Source organism: Ostrea edulis, chromosome 9, assembly GCF_947568905.1.
Source record: "Ostrea edulis chromosome 9, xbOstEdul1.1, whole genome shotgun sequence".
NCBI classification, from domain to species: domain Eukaryota; kingdom Metazoa; phylum Mollusca; class Bivalvia; order Ostreida; family Ostreidae; genus Ostrea; species Ostrea edulis.
Genome location: NC_079172.1, coordinates 51,301,135 through 51,324,789, shown reverse-complemented (window position 1 = coordinate 51,324,789; position 23,655 = coordinate 51,301,135). Strand labels below are relative to the sequence as shown.

Below are 23,655 nucleotides of genomic sequence, written 5' to 3'. Positions count from 1 at the left end.
ATCATTCTTCGCAGCGTTGGAATCAATCTACAGGTACAGTGCTGTAAACACTAAATGTTTAACTTTGATATATTATTCAATACAGTTATACTTCATTCACTGGACTTACTTTAAATATTTGATTAGTATTTCAAGTGAACTTTATACTGTGTAAATTATAGCACTTTCAGATGTTTGGATGCTTTCCTTGCATATTATCTGGCTGAGACAGGTTTATCAGATCCAAAGGCAATGAGATTGAAAAAAAGGTAAGAAACAGAATTAGATATTGAAAATTCATTTATTTCTTACGGTTTTTTATTTATTGTTAAAAATTTAATTTACTTGAATATATTGTTTTATTTTTATAATTTTGCAGATATAAGATTTTATGCCATTTAATTCCATTTGATTGTGTTTTTGTTTTATCCCTCTTCTTATCTTGTCTTATCCTTAAAGAAATTATTTTTTTTTTTATCTAAATTTTATTATTATCATTCTAATTTAACATTGTTAGTTTAAAGGATATTAATTTGATGTAATTATAATTAAAAATAGTTTCTATTTGAATTAATTTAAATTATTTTCATTTTGGGCCATGATTCTCGAGAGGGACGTTAAACAATATTCAATCAATCAATTGATTTAGGTCAAACTGGCCTATAATGTTTTTTTTATCATTAGGCCCTCTGTCGTATCAACTTGCATTCCAATCTGAATCGCTGTAATGAAAAAAGGTTGGAAAACTGTTTGACTTACTTTTAGCCCAAAAGTATAGGTCAAGAACGGACCAATCCAGCTGAAATGCAAGTTAAACATGTATCCCTCCAAGAGGAAGTCTGTTACTAAATTTCAGGGTAATATTTGTATCTGTAATGAAAAAAGCTCGGAAAACTGTTTTAACTAGTTTTAGCCCGAAAGTAGGTCAAGGACAAACCAATCCAGCTAAAATGCAAACTGAATTTGTATTCCTCCAAGAGGAAGCCTTTGACTAAATGTAAGGGTTTTAATTATATCCGTAATATATATATATATAAAAAAAAAGCCTAGTCCTAATTTAGGTCACAGACGGAAGGTCAATTCAGCTAAAATGCAAATTGAACTTGTTCTCCGATGATAGGAAGCTTATGGCTGAATTTTAGGGCGATATCTGTAACGAAAATTCCGGGAAAATGTTTGACCTACTTATAACCCTAACGTAGGTCAAGGAGCACTGATCCAGCTGAAATGCAAACTCATTCTTACGCTTCTTGAGGGAGAAACTCTGACCAAATTTCAAAGTCGTACATCGATCCGTTGTGAACCCCCCCCCCCCAGAAAACATGACCTCGAACGGAGGGACAGCCAGTCAGATAGACGTACGCACGTATGTGCAGGGCATCACTGATATATCCCTACAGAACAATCTCTGCAAACTTGACATGTCTTTCGTCATCCGGACTATCATACATTATGTCCTCCACAAGGGAGTTACATGTATCAAATCAAAAGCCAAAATAGAGAGGCCAGAATACGTTGATAACCCTCGTTCATTCCCAACGTCTGGACGCGGCGCCACCAGATATGGTCAAGGTGGAATCAACGGCATTTCATTTGAGTATCATAGAACATAACCTTCACAGCGGCTTCGTCATTAGTAGACCAGTCATTAATAGACAACTCATCGGCAGTTTGTTGATAGACACATCATCTTATCTTATAGACAACATATTTATAGAAAAAACAACTTATAAGTGATATACACTCATCGATATCATGAATTATAATGATGACTCAAAAAGTATCTTTCAACTCAAAATTTGGTTACTTCTAACATGTTTGATATTATATGTTTCGTGCAATGCCTACCAGATATTGAATATTTCTTTAGTCAAAAAATTTTACTACCTGAATATGCATGCCTTATAAATAGATAATGCTTAATAAGAGTGTAAAAAGTCCAACGTACCATTATATAAATATTGCATGTATTTGAGGGTAACATTGAAAATTTTCACCCCGAGAAAACCATTGTCAACCGAGGCGTAGCCGAGGTTGACAATGGTTTCTCGAGGGGTGAAAATTTCAATGTTACCCTCAAATACATGCAATATTAAAAATTTTGTTTTATTATACTGAATGTTATGTAAACTGGAAAGCAGAAAAACTTACGTCTGTTGACATTTGATCAATCACTGTCGTGCGATATTTCGTATTTCGATGCGGGTACTCGCGTTTATTACAAACGCTCAAACGACGTCGTCTAGCAATCTACGGCGAACCGTACGCGCTTAAATTTGACGCATGTGGTAATTTTTTATAATATCACCCGTTGTCAAGTACTGTTACCCATTGCTAGATACTATCACCCTGGGTCGCTTGTTTTCTGTTCTCAGAGGGTAACAATATGTTTTTTCAAATGCTTCTCGACCAATCAGGTTCGAGTATTTTACATGGAAGTATAACAAAAGCTTTTATCTGTAGATTCTGTGTTTAGTTTATTTATTTAGGAATAGGCACATATACAATATAAATACAAGACAATATCACAGAGGAACACATAGTTAAAATAAAGTTGTTGTTAAATACATAAGATAAAAAGGTAAATTTTAACAGCTATTTGACTTTAAGAGCACTGTGAGTAAATTAATGTATATGCCTATGCCAAGGATAACCCATGAAATCCATATAGCTTATTTCCAATGGGGTCCTTCTGATCTTATAATATGACATACACAATATATTATCATTATTAGCATAATAAAACAATGCAAACAAAAAGATATTGAAAGACATTGATTTGAAACATAAGAATACTTTAAATATGTGGATCCACAGTTTCAAATGCGTGCGATTCGATTTCACAAAATCGTAAGGAGTTGGATATAGGCCATTTTATAAAAGTTTATTTTTTTAATTACAAGATTTTCAAGATGTCAGGCAAAATCTAAATAGAAATTTCAACATATAGAAATACCCCCTCCCCTCGTGTATTACAGAAGTATTGGAACGTAATTTGCATACTCCACAAAAGGTAAATGCATTAGGACGATCTCTCTAATATCACTCTTGTACATTTTCTGCTTGTTAGAGAACTCCTTTGTGGGGTCAGACTGTAGTTAGTAGAAAGCGTTCCCTCGAAAGCTATCGATGAGCATCTGTTCCCGAAATCTAGATACATCGAATTAAGATCAGTTAAAAAGTTATAGCTATGATACAATTACAGGTTAAGCAAATCAAGAAATCATCATTCAAAGAAATTGAACATTTTCTTTTCTTAATCGACATATTACTCTCTACAACTTGTCAAATCAATATAATAAATTGCTCTAATATCGACAACTCCATATCATCCTAATCTTATCTGTTTTTAAGGATGCGTTTATGTTGTAAAAATCATTAATGTTTATCAATTTGTAGAAAATGTAATGTGACTGAAGTCGTTTGAACGTTTATACCTACGCTAATATTTAGAAAATTAATCTTATTTTTCTGTTTTCCTGAAGTTTTAACACCTGAAATAAAACCAAGCTGTTGTGGGCGTGACCGATGTATAGTATCTGTTTACTCCTAGTAGCCTTTCTTCCCCGGAAATTGGCTGTAAAGGTTTACCCCATGGGTGATTGATTGATTGTATCTTGCTTAACGTCTCGCTCGAGAATTTTTTACTCATATGGATACGTCACCAAGACCGGTGAAGGGCTTCAAATTTAGGTCTATGCTCGGCGCTTACGGCCATTGAGCAGTGAGGGTTCTTTGGCGTGCCACACCTACTGTGACACGGGACATCCGTTTTTAAGGTCATCTGTCGCTGCCGGGATTCGAACCCCGGGCCTTCCGCATGTGGGGCGAAAGCTCTAACCTCTCGACTACTACATGTAAATATATCTGTTGCAAAATAACCCCCATAGTAGGGGTTTCTCTTCGGTTAAAAAAAAGTTTTATGGAGAGCCCATTGGACTTTAAATCAGCTAATAACGCAAGTTATATGTGAATATAGATATAACGCAACAACACAAACCGAATCGATATCGTTTACGGAAAATTTCATATGCAATTAAAAAAATAATGACCAGTAATGGTTTGATTTCACATGGGTGAGAATTGATGTGTTTTCCAAATTATTGTTAGCTTTCATTTTTAAAATGGTCCTCCAAAAACTGAGCAGGAATGGTTGTTTATTTGTTTATATTGAGACGTAACCGACAGTAGGTGAAAGTAACGCAAATTTAGACCTGTACTTAGCGCTCAGAGCTGTAACAGCGAGGGTTCGTTAACGTGCCAACGCCTGCCACGACACAGGACCTCCTTTTCCAAAGGGGTGTTGCTATAAAACGCGGAACGGAAAATATTGTATGCAATAATGTTATGAAGAGGTAAACATTTTGTAATATCAGAAGTCTTATTATGAACAAGGGAAGCAGAAATTACAGAGAGAACGAGAAGTCATCCACAGAATCCACCGTTTCATATACATGTACTTCATACTAGTGCATATGTATTTTAAACCCATTAACTTACCATGAAAACTATTAAGCATGCAACTGTGGGTACCATCCTTTTTCCCGGCTTTGTTATGTCCCCCCCCCCCCCCCCCGATTGTGACAGTATGTTGTTTCACAAATAAGGAAAAAATATAATAAACATGCTGAAAAAGACTTGAATTATAATTTAACCCCTTTCAATTTTTATTACTCTATTCTGGCTGCTACCATATCCAATGAATAAGCTTACCCCCCCCCCCTCTCCCGCGCAAACAACATTGTATTAAAAAAGATAAAATAATTTTTCAACGATTTTCCTCAAATATAGCCTTTTTAAATCGAACATGCTTTTAATCGAACTAGATGTTTTTAAGATAATTAGATTTGAATTTAGTTCTACACCTGGTATAATACACATTTATGCATCACATAAAATTTTCAAGCGCAGTGGCGGATTTAAAGAGAAAGGCAACCCAAAAGATTTTACATGATAAATGATAGGATTAATCATATGATAAGGATTTGTCATACAATTCTGTTGATATTTGGCCTAGGTAAGCTTCAGTAGTAATTTAAAAACGTCAAAAATTGAAATTCCCGCGATCTATGGAGGCTGACATGATGTGCAATTCTTTTGTATTAAAGACCACAAAAATCAATAATTTTGACGTCACACCGTCTGTTCCGGTTTTGATGAGATTCTAAGATCATCCACAGGTGCTTTGGTTCAGCAGCCCCCCCCCCCTTCCGAATAAGCTAAATGAGTTGATTTAATTATTTTTTCTTGAAAATATTTCTAATGCATGTCAACAACGTCTTGCATACCCATAAAGTCCAAAATAATTCAAAATAAGCCATTTTAATAAATTTAAAAAAAATACCCTCACTGGTTATTATAACAGAACATTTAATAACCAGTGAGGGCATTCTTTTTAATGGGCTTATTTTCAATCGCATGTATTTTGGACTTGGGCATGCAAGACATTGTTGACATGCATTCAACAAAACAATTAATTAAATCAACTCATGTAGCTTATTCGGAGGGGGCGGGATCCTGAACCCAAGCACCTGTGAGATCCTTAAAGATGTGCATATGGTAGATCTTACGAATAAATAGGTTGATGTCTTCTTAAAAATTTGAATAATGGGCTCAAATCTATACGGCTCCAAACTTAAAGAGACACTACAGCTCATTTTCCACATTTTAATAAAGTGTTTTTTAAAACATGTATTGATAAAATGATAAAATTCATATCGATACTGAAAATTTTGAACAATTGGGATGCATCAATTTACTCTCAACTGCGCTTTGAAGATCGTTCGGAATTCAAAGGTTTCTTCGTTCTGACTCGGACTTTTGAATGCTTATTTACATCACGTGGTTTTGAATGACAGCAAAGGTGTTGTGTAGGAAATTATTTTAATTCCCCTTCAAGGGGGTGCACACTCACCTTTTAAGTATAAGAGTATTCCCTGCTCCTTAAAATAAGCAATTATATAAATCATTATTTCAACAGAAACCCTTCCATGTTCCCATTGACCGATATTTTTACAACTAACACGTGTCGTGCTCAGATAAAAATAGCACTTACTTTTAAAAGTAGTGTCTTCGCAGCTAGTCTCAATGGCAGATTTAGGGGGGGGGGGGCAGGATCCCCCCTCCCTTTTTACGCCACAGATTGTGAATGAAAATCCAAATTTTGCACCAGAATGGCTGATTACTGTGGCTAATCTTTGACTTTCACACCCCCTTCGGAAATCCTAGATCCGCCACTGAGTTACATGGGTTTCTCCGAGCTCTTTGTTTTCCAACGGTCAAACTGATACCAAGGTAAATTATTTTTCACGTATGAGTTTTATCTCATTCTATTTTTACCTCTTTTCTCACAGAATCTGTCAACTACACTTTCTCTCACTGGACGACATGCTGCACTGTTTACTGTCTATGCGTCTGAAGACTGAAAGGAGGAGACTCGATATTTTTTGTATAGGCCATCAAAAAGTATTAATTTTTACGTTAAAACGATAATTTTTAACTTTAGATAAGTGTTATTTTCGCAAAGTTCATACTTTCAACAATGCAACAAAAATTGAGAAAGCACTAGGAAAATTGTCATTTCATGATTTTTGCGCAAAATGAGCTGTAGTGTCTCTTTAACTGTTCGTGACTTGTCATGTTTACAGTGCTGCTGATGAAATAAACCGGAATAGACGGTGTGACGTCATAAATTAAACTTCAATGGCCACTCTGTTAGCGGCGGGTAATTTAAAATACATGGTAGATTAATATTGATTTGTTAAGGGAGGATTTTTTGTTGTTAAAGACTGCCAATTACGATATCAGTAAGTAATACTTTATTCGTAAAAGCAACTATGCGGTTAGGGTTGCCTTTTCCTTTAAGGGGGGTGCACCCCCCCCCCCCCCCGTAAAATTTTCAAATTTAAGGAAAATCGTGGTATCTTGTATAGAAAAATATACTAAACAATAAAAGAAGCAATAATGTCTTCCACTCCCGGAGAAATAAATGGCAAAATCTTTCGATTTCTTGAATTACTTTACCGGAGAACTTATTTCTTCCAAAAACCCTTAAAATTTGTGTCAATTTATTAATTTCACCTTATTAAAAATGATAGAAAATAGTACAAATGACTATAAATAGGAGACATATTTCAAGCCCTAGAAAATCTGTAAAATCCAGGACCCACTGGGGGCCACTAGGCGCCCCCCAGACCCCTTGGCTCATAAAGTGCCCCCCCCCCCGGTAACCGCAATTCCTGGATCCGCCCCCTGAAATGGGTGGGAATTCCGATAAGAATAAAAGCAGAATGTAAATAGAAGAAATAAATTTCATTTTTGAAAATACATGAGGGTATGAACTGCCACGTTTCATGCCGACTTAATATATCAACATATTAAGCTAAACGACAGCCGTGGCGTTCCATAAATGGAGACTACCGGTATAAAATTAGCCGCACACAAGGACTGCGTGTGTAAGCAGCTAGACATAAGCACTGGTTTGGTAAACCTTTGTGAATAACGATCATGTTGTCTGTTTTGGGAATAATTTTCATGCTTATTGGATACTGTTCCAGCATAGAGGTAGGGATATATTCATTGTTTTATCCTATTTAAGTGGTAAATTTTAAAGTGTTTTCCATATACAGGAACGCACTTTTCAGGCCTTCTACTGTATATTCCTTATTTAACGCGAGTATAAAATATGTTGAAATGATTCGTATACGTCAAATCGCGTGAACATGAATTCGGGTGTGTTCTGTTGATCAAGAGTTCTTACACGAAACGTGAAAATAACGAAAGTGATCAATTTGCTGTCGTTTTCCTCAAATTACATGCATAAAACAGCAGATAGTTTGTTGCCAAGTATATTTTAAACATCACATTTCTGTCTTACTATATCCAAAATTTCCAATGTCTCAAACATTTTTGAAACTCAATGAATTATATTCATATCCTAGGATTTCTGATTAATGAGAAAATGATTAGGGTGAAAGGTGAAGATAACGAACAGTGATCAATCTCATAACTCCTATAAGCAATACAAAATAGAGAGTTGGGCAAACACGGACCCCTGGACATACTAGAGGTGGGATCAGATGCCTAGGAGGAGTAAGCATCCCCTGTCGACCAGTCACATCCACCGTGAGCCCTATATCTTAATCAGGTATTTTAGCAACAAAAAATTAAAAGCGATTAATTATATTTCGCGAGTAATGCGTTTCGCAAAATTACGCAATGATTAATTCCTTGAGTATATTTAAGAATCAACAGTAATTATTAAATATCATAATACAATCGCTGGTTGTTAAAAGTCGTACGTCCTTTCATGAACCACACCTTCATCTATAGACGTCACCGACTTTGCTGTTCAAAGCGTCACACCAACCCTCTTGACGACATAAAGAGCTCTTTGTCGTGCCAGCACCAACCATTAAACTAGATCTACAAGAATCCAGAAGACTTTCTCTTCTATCACCGAGCGCTGGTAAAGGAATAGTTGCTATCAATTTTACGCCTCTGGTCTGTCGCGGACTGGAATGGAACCTAGACCAACACGAAGCAAGTGCTCTCCCGACTGAGTTAACACGAAGCATGTGCTCTTTCGACTAAGTTAAAATGTGTAGGTTGAGAACTAAAGTCACTGTTCATACATAAATCTTTATATACAAAACAAATTCTCATATTTACATGTACGTAAGTATTTCTAGCAATTGAATTACCAACCTCTAAATATCATGAAGCATCTATTTGATCAAAATTCTAAGTCCTACATTTCTAATGATTGAACCATATTCTTTTTCCTTTACATCCTTTCTCTTAAAGGAATGAAGCTAATTTTGACCTATGATGATATAAACTAACTTGGTGCAATTTATGCTATATAATCCGTGAAGCATATACTTTATTGATGAAATTTGAAATCGCAAGGTGGAGTTTGCAACGAATCTTGGTCTTCATCTTGATCTTAATAATATGTGTAGGCTACATATGTACGCTTAATGTTTACGGTGCAAGATCGACTTTTGAGTCGCTCCAATAGAAAGTACCGTAAAGTTGATATAGATCTAGACCTAGATCACAGAAAATACGTCATGTACCTAAAATGTTAGGCCTATATATATTTTGCGGTTTTGATTTTATAAAAGTTTTAAACTACATTATAACTTACCCTGGCATGCAGATTTGTCGCCATTTAAAATATGTAATCAATACGGAACTTTCGGGATGTGCCGGAACGACCGATTCTATTTGATGTTTATACACCACGGTCACGTGATAATAACTATTTGTAGGGCAAAGTTGACATTGATACATATGGTGTTTCGCTAGCAGAGTAAAGAGCTATGGGCTGTCCTACGATGACGATCCAAGTCAATATTGGTGCTTAGTACCTGGGTGTAAATTAGATGGAGGGAAAAGGCGCATTTAGACGCCTATCATTGGATGCAAGGCGTGAAGTTTTACCGATATCCTCAAGATATTCCCTATATTTATTTCCCTCGTCAACTCACCTAATTTAATCAAATGCATTTTCCTTAAAAATAGTTGCAGTAATTCCTTACTTTCAAAGATAGCATTTAGATACAGGAATTTGATAACAAATGAAGTATACTATGCTTGATTACTTAGTTGTTATTGTAATCCGGAAGTGACATGCCCTACAAATTACGTTCAACGCGAGATAAAAGTAAGAGTGGATCCGTATCTCGAAAGTCCCGCATTCACATATTGCGATCCAAATGTCAATTGATGTTACGTGACGACACCGGGTTATGACGCATTTTATGCTGTAATAGGCGGATATATATTTCATAATGAAACAGAAAAAGTTGTCAGTCTTGTTACATATCGCATATGATATCGTTTTATCAGAATTTGTATTCAATTTTAGATACCGTTAGTGTTTTGTGTACTTTACAAGTGAAACGAAAGTAGTCTACATATCGGAATCATGATATCCATTCTTTTTGTTGGAGTTGCTTCCGGGTTTTACAATCTTTAAGTGGTCACGTTACTATAAAGTATATAAGCTGGAGAATCTGAGTTCTCGGTCAGTTCGATTTAGGCAGTCGACAGAAGAACAGTTAAATTCGTTAGGTAAGCTGAAGCATCGATTAGCAAAGACCTTACGTGCCTGTACATAAGGCTTTCGGGGGCTTTATTGTTGATATCTGTGTCGGCTGGTAAACAGAATATTTCTTTTGCGGAAGTGCGTGCGCTCTGGACAATCAAGATTCGGATATTTTCATATATTAACTAATTAAAATCTGTGATTGAGAAGTTTGTGTTATATTTTGTATATGCTCAGGCAGAGCAGCCGGATCTATACAAACCAAGAATCGTCTCGTTTGACATCGACGAAAAAAGTCTATCAAAAGTATTTTATTGTGCACGTTTTATTCCATCGTCGGATACCCACGGCTGATTTCGTCTTCTACTCATCATTAGAGTGTTTGACTGCAGAATCATACAGCCACTCCATATAAGCATTGCGTACAATCCTATCTCCATCACCCATTTGATAAGCATTGCATGTACCTCTTAACAATAAAGACATATAAACAGAAAGCAATGAACAGGATTTGAATCTGTATCTGCATTTTCAACACTGCAGAATTTCCAGCAATGTTTTTTTCTCTAAATGTTTCTTGAACCAAGCTGGTACCACAAAGTGGACACTCAAACAAGTCTTCATTTTTCATAGCTTCCATCTGGGAATCATTTTGGTTCAATGCCTGCAAGTTTTCGCGTATTTGGATCACATTCCTAAAATTACAGAAGCCTAAAGTTTTAACCACTTTATCTGCGGCACAGATAATCCAGTCAATTTTCTGTTCATCATTCATCAATGGAAACACAGGTGCATGTGAAGGTGTTTTTGGTCATTCCCAGTTCAATGTGGAACCCCCCCCCCCCCCCTCTATCTCTCTCTCGATCGAGGATTAAGAATATCAAATATTAAATATGTCCATATATCTCTGAATTTCTATTATTAAGCTGTTAAAATGTGTAGTAATAGTGAATGTATATGTATAACTTCTCTTTATAAATAAAATTCACGATAGAGAAGGTATACATGTATATAGAGTACATATATCAATAACCCTTAACTTCACATTTAACAGTTTATTTGCTTGTTTTAACTTGTATCACTTACGTGATGACGTCGCGGTAGGTAAACAGTCCTTGCGATTAACTTTTTTATTAGTCCATAGGGCAAGCGAGAGCATAAAAATTGGCAGGTCCAATAAATTTACTACCCCATATGCTAGCTGTACAATAATGATTAAAAAATTTCGAGTTTCTGCATTTTAATTGAATATTACAATTTGGATTGCAAGTTTAAGTGGGAAGTTCATGCTTTCTTTCAACTTCTAAATTCATGTTTCCACCCATATATTATGATTGATATACTATGAGTTGGTTGTACTCTGCGTTAAAAGCACGACTGTATCCTGCGTAGGAATGGCTGTATCCAAATGACGTTTGTCCATGGTCATGATGTTGTTGCAGGAAACTAATTTAGGCCTACATGATTTGACCCGTGTTACTTTCATGTATTAGGATTTATCATGCTTATATGTACCATGACAGTTCATGATATGAATGATTTAATACTAAAATACATCACTTAACAAACATAGTACACTTTTCAATTTGAAGGTCCATACTTCAGATTGGAATCGAAGTTACAAGTGTAATGCAGTGATTTTTAAAAATAAAAACCACAATGAACAATGGGCCTATGTATGGCTTTTATTATAAACACAACATTGTATATATGACTGTGAAATTTGCATTTATTTCACTTGGATAAATTTATAACTTCATGAATTTGCATTTGATTTTGATAATAGTAGATAAGATTCAAACTTTTTTTCTAAGAATTTCAGAAATATCTTAATCTCTTGAGATGCATTTTTCTTTCGTTTGCGTCAACAGTTAAAATAGGCTAGGACTGGTATTCATTTCTTTGTCGTATTGGACTGTACTTCCATGGGTCAGTTGATCAACATGACATAACAAAATAACCATGATAATGCAAACTTTGATAAGTTATGAAAGTTTGACAATTTCATCGCATATTTTGATTAATGACATATGTATTAAAGAATCCAGACTCGTTTTCCCTGAAATTCAAACAATATTTTACAACACTTTTTGAATTATAACAAAATTAACCATGAAAGTAAAGTGTTGAAATTAATTTAGAATCCAGTCATCAAAAACAAGACATAGGAATATACACTGCCTTACAGTTACAGTCTGATTATAGCCACCCCTTCATTACAGTCGCGACGTCGTACCGAGTGACGGCGGAGGAGGAGGGGGGGGGGGGCTGTTAGCAATCGCGTTCATTCATATTTTGACGACCTTGGTTAACTCTAAAATTAATTTTTAAATGACATCTTAAATATATTTGTGTACCATACTTCGTTTATATATTGATGACTCAAATTTTCCCTGTTCGATGATAGATCTAGTCTATAAATGGGTGGGGGGGGGGGGGGGGGGGGGTGAGAGTCATATAATTATAAGATCATTTATGACTGTATCACTAAGGATAGATAAAATTTCAGCATAAAACATTAATGCAGAATATTACGATCTACAGAGCAAATGTTTAACCCACCGTAAATACTTTCTGCAACAAAGTCGTCATCTGATAGACCGGTGTTTCTAGCGCACGACGCTGAGTGGAACTTTAAACGATCGTTGTCGCTGTCACATTTGATGACAATAAACCAATTGTTTTTTTTTTTTAAAGCTTCATTTCTCGGGAATTCTACCCCCTCTCCCAACAAAAATCTTACACTCTCTCACAAATCTTATGTACACCGGAAGTCAACAAGGACGTAAACGAGTCCTGCGCCACCTATGTTTGAAATAGGGGAAAGAACAGAGTCATTTGTACATTATTTATTTAATATTATGACTTATAGGAATATTATAAACTGATAGTGCATGTTATGAATTACAGTATTTACCATAATGGTCACTTAAACATTTAGAATAAATAACACAGACTATAATGACCAAATAATCTTCAATCGACCAGTATTAGCCAGTATTGACCGGTTTTAACCAGTATTGACCACCGGCCCGGTCAATACTCATATTGACCACTTTTTTGCCAACCCTTGAGATAAATGAAATGTGTTGTAAATAAATACTCTTTTCTGCAAAAATGACAATTTATGCAAGTTTTGGGTCATTTTATATTTTTACGCCAAGGACGATAATTTAAATTACTGGCTTTTCAGCTACTTCTGTCAGTAAATGCTCAACAACAGCATGGTTTCCCAGCAATTTTATTGTTTTATTTTGAAGTTAATTATTAAAAAATTTCTTTCAAATATTGTCTATACTTTCTGGACAAATTTTATTGTATTGGATATTATTTAAATTTCCAAAATGATTGTTTTCTATAGATTATATAGGATCCTGAAGCTGATAATGAAACAGGCCAAATTTTAGCACTTAACAATGTTTTTTGTGAAATTTACTTTACATACGATAAAATTGGCGTATGACCTTAAGTTTCATTGGGTATAAATAAAATTGTGGGAAATGACATGTGCCAGCCATATTATATCGACTGCCTAATATCTCCGTGGACGGTCTCTTAACAACACCGGACAATTGTTTTAGGGTTTCTAGAAGTTTGTCACGTTCCTGTGCTAACGTAACTACTTTGGTCTGAATGTTTGCGTTCAGTTTCTTAATCCTATACTTGTTCACACGTTGATTGTACACTAATCCACTAACTGACGCTGCACACTAATCCACTAACTGACGCTGCACACTAATCCACTAACTGACGCTGCACACTAATCCACTAACTGACGCTGCACACTAATCCACTAACTGACGCAATTTCCAGTGTTAAAAACGTATCCCCATATTGTTCTTGATTGATATTCGATGTCAGTGATCTATACGACTTGTCGGATATCGTTTTAAAGCAAAATTCGCATGTTTTAATGGGCGCCGCCATTATTGCATGTCAAGCAAATCGATAAAGGTATCTTCAAAATTGAAGAGTTCCAAATTTACTATCGGACTATCTGATTGGTTTTTTAAAATAGACAAATTTGCAAATTTAACGACGATATTTTGGTTAGTTTGCCCACGGGTGATGAGTAGAAGACGAGATCTATTCCGTTGAATGTATATTTCATAGAAGGCCTACAACATAATAGTGCTGTGATGTAAAATAATTTTAAAGCGGCGAAATAGTGCCGTCATGGGGGACTTTTACTGTACCAACTTGAAGTTATGCTATACAATAGAAACTAATTTTTTCAGTGTGCTCAGCTAGTGAAATTGTTTTTAAAAAATAAAATAAAATTACAAATAAATGGATCATATACACACTTACTCTGCATTGGCACATGTACCTTGAAGAGCGATACAATTGAATTAAGCTTGTCTTGTGTTCAATACCTTTTCCATGTTTAAACAGATCCATGGCAACGGCAAGCTCGAGGAGTCAACTATAAGGTCACTATTCCAAAGAAGTACTGGTAAGTATCCATCAGAGTTCTAGTCGTAATAACAGTCAAGTGGGGATACAGCTATTGCTTTTCAAAAGTATTTTTTACTTCTTTTTCGTATTTCATTTTTGAATTAATTTACTAGATTGGCTAGATACACATTTCCTACTGCACACTTTGCGGTCTATTAAATTCTTATCATTTTTAATCACGTTTAAACTGAATTTTTGATGAATGAACTTATGACTGCAAGTATATAGTATTTTATGAAAAATCATTATAACAAATATGTTTCCATATTGTTTTAACAAATTTTGTGTAAATAAAGGAAAGGGAGTATATATACTTCCTTTCTTTTATTTACACAAACTTTTCTCTTCATTGTGGTTTCATATTTATCGCTATATATATAATGATAAATATGAAACCACAATGAAGAGAAAAAGTGTTATTTATAGTAAGTGTTTATCATATTACCGATTGTTAAGCCGTTCTTGGCACACTGATTTGACTGCGGATAACTCCGTTTACCTGATCAGGATATGGGGCTCACGGCGGGTGTGACCGGTCAACGGGATGCTTACTCCTCCTAGGCACCTGATCCCACCTCTGGTGTGTCCAGGGGTCCGTGTTTGCCCAACTATCTATTTTGTATTGCTTGTAGGAGTTATGAGATTGATCACTGTTCGTTATCTTCACCTTGCATTACACCTGTTCTCAAAAAGCAGAGGTTACAATGAATCTACTCCACAGATATGTGTTTTGTTCTTTTTTTAATTTCAATCTGCGTTCATTTGATTTCTCACTTGGTTTTATTTCTACAAAAGTAATTAATGACTTTCATTCTCGACAGGGGATTATGAAGCTTTTGACGTATCATTGTTACAAGAAGTTAATAAGAACATGAAAAGGTATGTTAATGATTCTAAAGCTGAATATAGATTACTTTGTCTAAAGTTTTTTTTTTTGGGGGGGGGGTATATTTTAGCACTATTTTAAGCAACTGAGCCGATTAGAGGCAGCCACACCCCCGTAAACAGCGCTTTATCTTTGGAAAAGCGAACGTCGGTAGAAATAAGCGTTCGCATACTTTTCTAGCAAGGTCGCATCTAATGATTTAGAAGAGACACGAATTTCGTTTGATCTAATCATATTTGATTTTATTGCTAACTTTCTATCTTAAAGGGAAAGGCAACCCTAACCACATTGTTGCTTTTAAGAATTTAAAGTATTAGTTACTGATATCATAATTGGCAGTCTTTAACAACAAAAATTCTTGCTTAACAATTAAATCAATATTAATCTATCATATATTTTAAATTAAATAAGTTTGATTTATGACGTCACACCGTCGGTTCCGGTTTTTTCATCAGCAACACTGAAAACACGACAAGCCACGAACAGTCAAGTTTGGAGCCGTATAGATTTGAGCCTGCAAGAAGTTTAGAAAAGAATACATTCAGTCGAGTCGCAGACAAGGGAGACGGTACACGTTTCTTCATACAAATGTCTCGATCCTCAACTTGTCATTACGCAAATGATGGATCTACAGTTTACATAGTCTTTTCTTTATAGATAACATAGTTGGGTCAGGAATTTCGAGAAAAATACAATTTTTTTTCACATCCCCCCTCCGCATTAGAGTAATTAACTGCTTGACAGGAAGGCATCAACCTATTAATCGTAAAATCTACCACATACACATCTTTGATGATCTTAGAATCTCATCAAAATCGTAACAGACGTTGTGACGTCAGAATTATTGATTTCTGTGGTTTTGAATACAAAAGATTTCCACATCATGGCAGCCTCTATAGATAGCGGGAATTTCAATTTTTAACGTGTTCAAATTAGTACATTCTTAACTAGGCCGTATATCAACAGAATAGTATGACAAATTTTTATCATATAATTAATCCTATCATTCATCATGTAAATTTTTTGGGTTGCTTTCCCCTTTAATATCTGTAAATATGCGTGTACTATGAAAACTGATTCTCTGACTGTAAGATTGATTGGAAGTCATTTCACATTAACCTATGTTGATTGGACTGGTTGTACATGTGAAATCTGACCAGGAGGTTATGAAACTGTTTGAGCACATTTCCACACTCTAAATCGTACTCATACTCAAAAGTGAAAACGTTCATAAAATCATTATCATACTCAAATGGAGTACATTCTCAAGATTTTTCGGGTATGCTTCAGAGCATGCACAGAGTTGCACTGAAAAGTAATATGGTTGAGTTTGAGTATGGGTACGGTGAAAATAACCTCAGGCCTGATGATATTTACATTTCTAACTTTTGTCTTAGTTTCCCACATATACTACATCAGCATGTAAATTTCTCACTTGCATGGTGAATCAGCAACCTATCATGACGTCAATGGGCTGGGGCAATGGAAATTAATGTGAAATTCGGTTAGGTATTTTTGATATGTTAAGTGATACAATACACCGACGCCATTATCATAGTTTTGATAGGAAACGTATTTCCTCCATGTTTAGAACTCTGTCAAATAGGCATAAAAGTAGTAAATAACCTGCGTGTATACATATGTAATTATGTGAAATATGGCTATGTACAGGTAGTAAATACCCTGCGTATATAATTGTGTTACATATTGTAAAAGAGTTACGTGTTCACAGACACACTGCAAATGATACAGACTGCCAAATCTAGCTAGTTGATTTTGCATATTGAGAATCGAGGTAGAATTAATCATTTCTTCCTCACATTACGTGGTTAGAAAAAATGAAATACCAGAAGAACAAGTATTTTGAGAGTTTGGCATGGCAATACATAGCCCCTTACCGGTCGCAAACATTACTGGACCGCAACAATATTCAAAGTTTATTATGTAGGTTATGGTAAAAAGGAAAATTAGGGAACCAGGATAGGAAAGGTAGGAAATCAACTAATATTCAGGTACAAAGACAAGACCAGGAAAAAGAAAAATATCATATACCGAAGAGACATTATTTGTCGAAATGCGCATCTGGTGCATCAAAATTGGTACCGTATACGTTTTACATCTTAACCAAGTCAACAAACTGTGAAATGTAGGTGATCATGAATAATTTAGCTACATTGTTGTATTGCTATGCTAGAAGTTTTATTGAGTGTTGTACTTTTACCTAAGGAAGTAAGAAAGTTCTATCTAAACTGATAATTCGTGCTATTTTTCTAGTCCAAGAGCAATGATTTAGTGAAAAATCAACGGACCGAGACGAAATTCGAACTTGATCAATAATTTGTTATAGTAATATACCAAATGAATGTCTGCAAGCATAACCAAAAAAAAAAGTCCAGAAAACTGATAAATCATGCCATTTTCCTAAGTTCAAGTTTAGTGAAAAATCAACGGACCGAGACGAAATTCGAACTTGATCTGTAACTTGTTATGCCAAAGCAATGTACCAACTATCAAATAAATATTTGTAAGAACATAGAAAAAAGTGCAGAAAACTTATTTAACGGACTCACGGACAAACAGACAGAGTAGACGGACGGACTTCGTCGGTAGGGGACTAAAACAAATAAATGATGCACCTGTATGTTTGTACGCCTTTTTTTTACTTTGTTTAAAAACTTCAATCAATGATTAAAAGTATGATTGGATATTTCTTTTTCTTTGAACCGGTCGATAGGGAATGTTTACTCCTCCTAGGCACCTGATCCCACCTCTGTTGTATCCAGAGGTCCGTGTTTGCACAAATCTTGCTTTTAAGAGTTATACATGTAAGATTGATCACTGGTCGTTATCACCGCCTTCATTGGATTTTTCTTTGAACCGGTCGACAGGAGATGCTAAATCTGGAATCATCAATGTTCTCGGAGGATTGATGTTCGTTGATTTCCTGGGTCACTCTTACCCACGAATGTACGTGTCCTCGAACATTTATTTAAACCAAGTAGAGTTATCTCTCCTAGTGCATCGTATCCCTTACCCACGAAATTACGTCCCCACGTACCAGCAAAGGTTTGCTTACTCACGAACATTGGCACCCACGAATAAAAAAAATTCACACTACTTCTCTTAGGCACCTGATCCCACTTCTATTATAATCAGGGGTCCGTGTTCGCCCAACTCTCTACTTTGTACTGCTTATAGGAGTTAATGAGATTGATAACTGTTCGTTATCATCGCCTTTTATCTATACTTTAGTCATTTTGAAAAACTATATTTATTCAGTTTCAAAACTCGGAATACACGAAGCTCCCCGCCAACAGAATTACAGCTTTCTGCGTTTGGTGAGCAATACCAAATGAAAGTATTTAAACCGGAACCCGTTTTGCATCCTGAAGCCAAGATTGTAACGTGTGATGGCGCAGACGAGAAAGACTGGACCGGGACTGTACCCGACTGTTTCCTGGCTGGACACCTGACCTCCCATGACGGAACAGTGTCTCTTTCAAATTGTGACGGTTTGGTATACACTTTAAGATTTGTAATATAGTTCCACTACGTTTGGTTTCAAATCCCCATGCCGTATTAAGTCAGTAAAGATATTTGATGTGTTTAAAAAAATATTCATTGACACGGTTTTTCTTCATAAAATCAGACGAGTTTGTGTATGTGCGTATGTGTGATATATATATTCATATTGTAAATTGATTATGGGCTGGCACGATTGATGTTTCCGCCAAACTCAACAATTTTTCAGTTATATGGTGGCGCCCAGTTTTTATTGGTGGAAGAGAGAACCCAGATACAATGTACATGTACCTGGGAAGAGACCACCGACCTTCCGAAAGTAAACTGGGAAACTTTCTCACTTACCGGCACGAGCGGGATTCGAACCCGCGCCGTCAGAGGTGAAAGGCCATGTGATTTTGAGCGCGATGCTCTAACCACTCGGCCACGGAGACTGGCACGAGCATTCTATGAAGTCACATGCGTTTCTGCTGGAGAGGTGTGTTTTCTAATTGATAAAAAATGACGTCTTTTATTCATCTCTTTCTATTTTGTTTTAAATTGTTTTTGGACAAAAATTATTATGACCACGATAGAAAAAAACAACCCATGGTATTGTAATGGGATAGCGCTAAGGCTATCCCACTTCTGACACCAAAAATCTGTAATGATAAAATAGATAAAGATGTAGACTTGGCAAATGAAACACAAAGATTAAAATAACTTGAGATGATGGTTTATTCAGAGGATTGATAAATTAATACCATTATTTACAATAAGAGAAAAATTTCACAATCTTATAATTCTTATCTTATTTATATCTTAGATGAAAAACACCAAAAATATATAATAGCTTAGAAAAATGCTGCAGATATCCCCTAAGATTATACTAGAAATAAATAAGTTAAAGAAATAGATTCTTGAAGAAGGGAAATTCAAAAATGAGATCGATGAATTAATAAATGAATCAGAGATAAAACCTACGTCTAATCAAAAATCTGAAAAATGCCCAAGTCCCCGTCAACCGACGCTAACGAGTTTATATAGTACCGTTACTAAACGGTCCTTTACAATACAACGGAATCCGTTCTAAATCAACGGATAAACGGACCGTTGAAAATCAACGGAAAGTAGTTCTGATAACTATTAACAAGAAGACATCACGTTACTTTCATAAAACATATTAAAATAATATAAGTTTGATTCATTCGTAACTGTAAAATAAATTAATTACCTTAAAACTCATTATTCTTTCTATCTGTGAATGCAAGAATATCTCTTGGCGGATCAAAGAAGTAAAGCGGAAATAGACCATAATGCAATGAGCCGACATTAAAAATAGAACGAAAACTGTCTGCAGCCTAACAACATGTGTTTACAAGAAACAGGTAAAATAACAATGAATACGTAACGAGATTAAATCTCTGAATAGATTAAACATACATTATAATATCTGTGCAAGTATTTCAATAAAAGACATAGTAAAAAATTCGAGACATTCAATGTAAATCACACGTGTGGGTCTACTTTCACTTTGTCTACGATCGTATGTTCCAAATATAGAACAATACAAAACAGTAGCACACTGCCACTAAATATTAACATGCTCAAAAATATTCATCTTTAGCAAAGATAAATTACTCGTAAGGGCTACACTAGTAAATACAATATTCATTAAAATTGTAACAGACAAAACTTTACAGTATATGTAAAACCGACGACAATAATTTTAAATGTCAAGACCTTTGCACTATACATTTCGCATAGTGAGGCATTCTATAATCAGAAGACAGAAAATACGGTGTGTGTCACGCCATCAAGCTGTGGGTACACGGATTGCACCAGAATGTCAAACTTGATCATTACATTGAGTATCGTAAATAATTTCCAAGAATTTCGTCATGTGGTAGGGTTGAGGAAAGGGGGAGCCATATTTAATGATTATATTATTCGAAGTTGTAATACAATGAATCCCAAGAATTTTAGAAGTAATATATACAAAAAATCAACAGTCACCCTGAAAGATCATGTGATGATATAAATATAATCTGGCGCGTTGCATTGCATCGTTTATTGTAAGGGGGGGGGGGGGGGTCGGAGAAGTTAGTTTCACAATTTTCTGAAAATTCTTATCTTGGAAAATTTAGAAATGAAATCAAACCTTTTAAAAATCCCAAGTTTTTGGGGTAGGGGAACAATGGTTGATCGTTTATTTCAACCCATCGGTTAATCTGATGATTATATTTCCACTACACTACTACTATTTATAAAAAAAACCAGCCTATAGATTGAACTTTTTTGGCCAACTTTCCCTGTAATGATAACGGGAAAAGAACGATGTCGAGAAAGTGTGGAGTTAGTCCCCACCTCCACCCCCTAATGCTACATAACTCAATGCAGGTCGAACTGTTTAATACATTAAAAGTTGATTTTAATAATAACAAGAGGCCCATGGGCCTAGAACCGCTCTTCTGATACATTGTAGAACAGGCAAAAATTCTCACTAACCAAGATTCATCAATTAACAGTTTGATGATGTTAAGTCCAGTAGTACCTGAAAATTTAAATGTAACTGTCCAAAAGTAGGTCACGGTGACTTTTGGTCGACACTGAAGACTCAAGACCCATCAACTGACAAAGTTTGATGATTGTAAGTCAAATAGTATCTGAAATATTCAAATATAGCCGTCAAAATCCAAAATTAGGTCACGGTGACCTACTTTTTAGTCAACACACTCTGAAGACTCAACATGCATCAACTGACAAAGTTTGATAATTGTAAGTCAAAGAGTATCTGAAATATTAAAATATAGCCGTCAAATTCCAAAAGTAGGTCATGGTGACCTACTGTTTGGTCAACAACTTGAAGACTCAAGATGCATCAACTGACAAAGTTTGATGATCCTAGCTTTCATAGTGTCCAAAATATGCATCTAAAATTGAAAATGTGAAATTTGAATGTCTGCAAAATTCAAAAAGTAGGTCACTGTGACCTACTTTTTATTTTATTTTATATAAATATGTTTCGAGGCCTCTAGACGCATCAACTTACAAAGTTTGATGATTCTAAACCTCTCGATATTTGAAATAACAACCTAAAATGTATTTATAAATGATTAGCCATAAAATTCATAAAGTAGGTCATGGTGACATACTTTTTACATGACACAGTTCAAGGTCCCATGATCCATCAACTGACAACTTTTGATGATCATAGGCTCGAAAGTGTTCAAGATATGCATGGAAATCCATTTAACAATAATTACCTGCGAAATTCAAAAAGTAGGTCACCATGACCTACTTTTGAGACAACATGATATTAGGTCCTAAGATGCATCAACTGACAAAATTTGATGATCCTAGTCCTTATACTAAGCAAAATATCAAAGTTTTACCAAAACAAAATTTAAGGTCAACTTTGAAGTGACCTTGAGACCACACCCTTTGCCCCAGGATGATGCATTGAACAATTTTTTATCCACAACCTATCCTCATCTTTATGCATAAGTTTGGTGATAATTTGCCCAGTGGTTCTTGAGAAGAAGATTTTTTAGCAACCACTACTTTTATTTGCATTTTCCTAATTATCTCCCCTTGTTAAAGGGTCACAACCCTAGTTTTAGTACAAATGAAAGCCCTTGGGCCAAGGATACCCTGTGACAAATTTGACAAAAGTTGGCCAAGGGGTTCTTGAGATATAGCCCTTTTCCCAAAAAGTTGACGCACACCGCACGCCAGACATACGGTCATATGATTAGCTCTTTGAGCCTTCGGCTCAGAAGAGCTAATAAAAAATATTTTCAAAATATTGAATAAAAACAAAAACCAGCCCAGTTTTCAACAGAAAGATTACATAAGATAAGGATTCAATATACATGTACATATAAATAACATTGTCCATGCGCGGATCTAGAAAATGTATGGGGGTGTGGTGTGAAAAAGAGGTCTAAATTGTTGAAATTGTGAGATGTATTTTGTATTTTCTATTGTCTGCAATGGGTTTTATAGGCTACCTACGAAATAAAAACACTCTTTCAAAAAGAATTATAAATGACAAACGAATTTACAACGTATATTGCTAAGAGGTGTGATTTAATTGCGTTTTGGTCGTCCAAAATACTGATTAAAGTTAATAATTAATTGATGATATGCTAAAGATATCTTAATCCTGATCTAAATAAGTAGGAGACTAATACTTAAAGATCTGACCCAACGTAATCCATACGAGACTAAGACACAACTGTGTATTGAATATAGATTCATTTAAATGTAACATCACTGACAGTCCTTTGTGTACTTGTGGTAAAGTAGAAGATGCTTACCATTTCTTTTTCTCATGTGCAAAATACACCGCTTCAAAAAATGACCTATTTAATGCTATTTTTAGAATGGATAATTTGCATATCGTAGACATGCATGTACATATATTATTATGGGGTGATAACGCAATCAGTACCACAGAAAATGAAGAATTATTTTCCTATGTTCAATTATTTACAAAGATATCTGGTCGTTTTTAGTTGAAGGAATTTTCATAGCGATTACTTTGTACGTACTACATGTATATATTAATCAATTGTACATACATGTACATGTATTAATATATTAATCAAGTGTACATATATCTACAGACATGTACATGTATATATTAATCAAGTGTACATATATCTACAGATATAATTTATATAATTGCTTTATGAAAGCTTATTATTATTATTTTACCTTTGACACCTTTGTCTTCATTTCTTTAACATTATCATATGTAATCAATTGTCAT

General features: G+C 35.1%; 1 protein-coding gene across 1 annotated transcript in view; it reads left to right on the top strand.

Annotated features, from left to right (window-relative positions):
- The first annotated feature begins 14,416 nt into the window (after positions 1-14,416).
- Positions 14,417-23,655, top strand: part of LOC125660075 (A disintegrin and metalloproteinase with thrombospondin motifs 1-like) — a 57,674-nt gene continuing 48,435 nt past the window's right edge. Inside the window, exons 1-3 of the mRNA XM_056150783.1 lie at positions 14,417-14,489; positions 15,313-15,415; positions 18,657-18,894. Of these exons, the coding sequence (XP_056006758.1) occupies positions 14,417-14,489; positions 15,313-15,415; positions 18,657-18,894 (414 nt within the window). The remainder of the gene's footprint in view (positions 14,490-15,312; positions 15,416-18,656; positions 18,895-23,655) is intronic.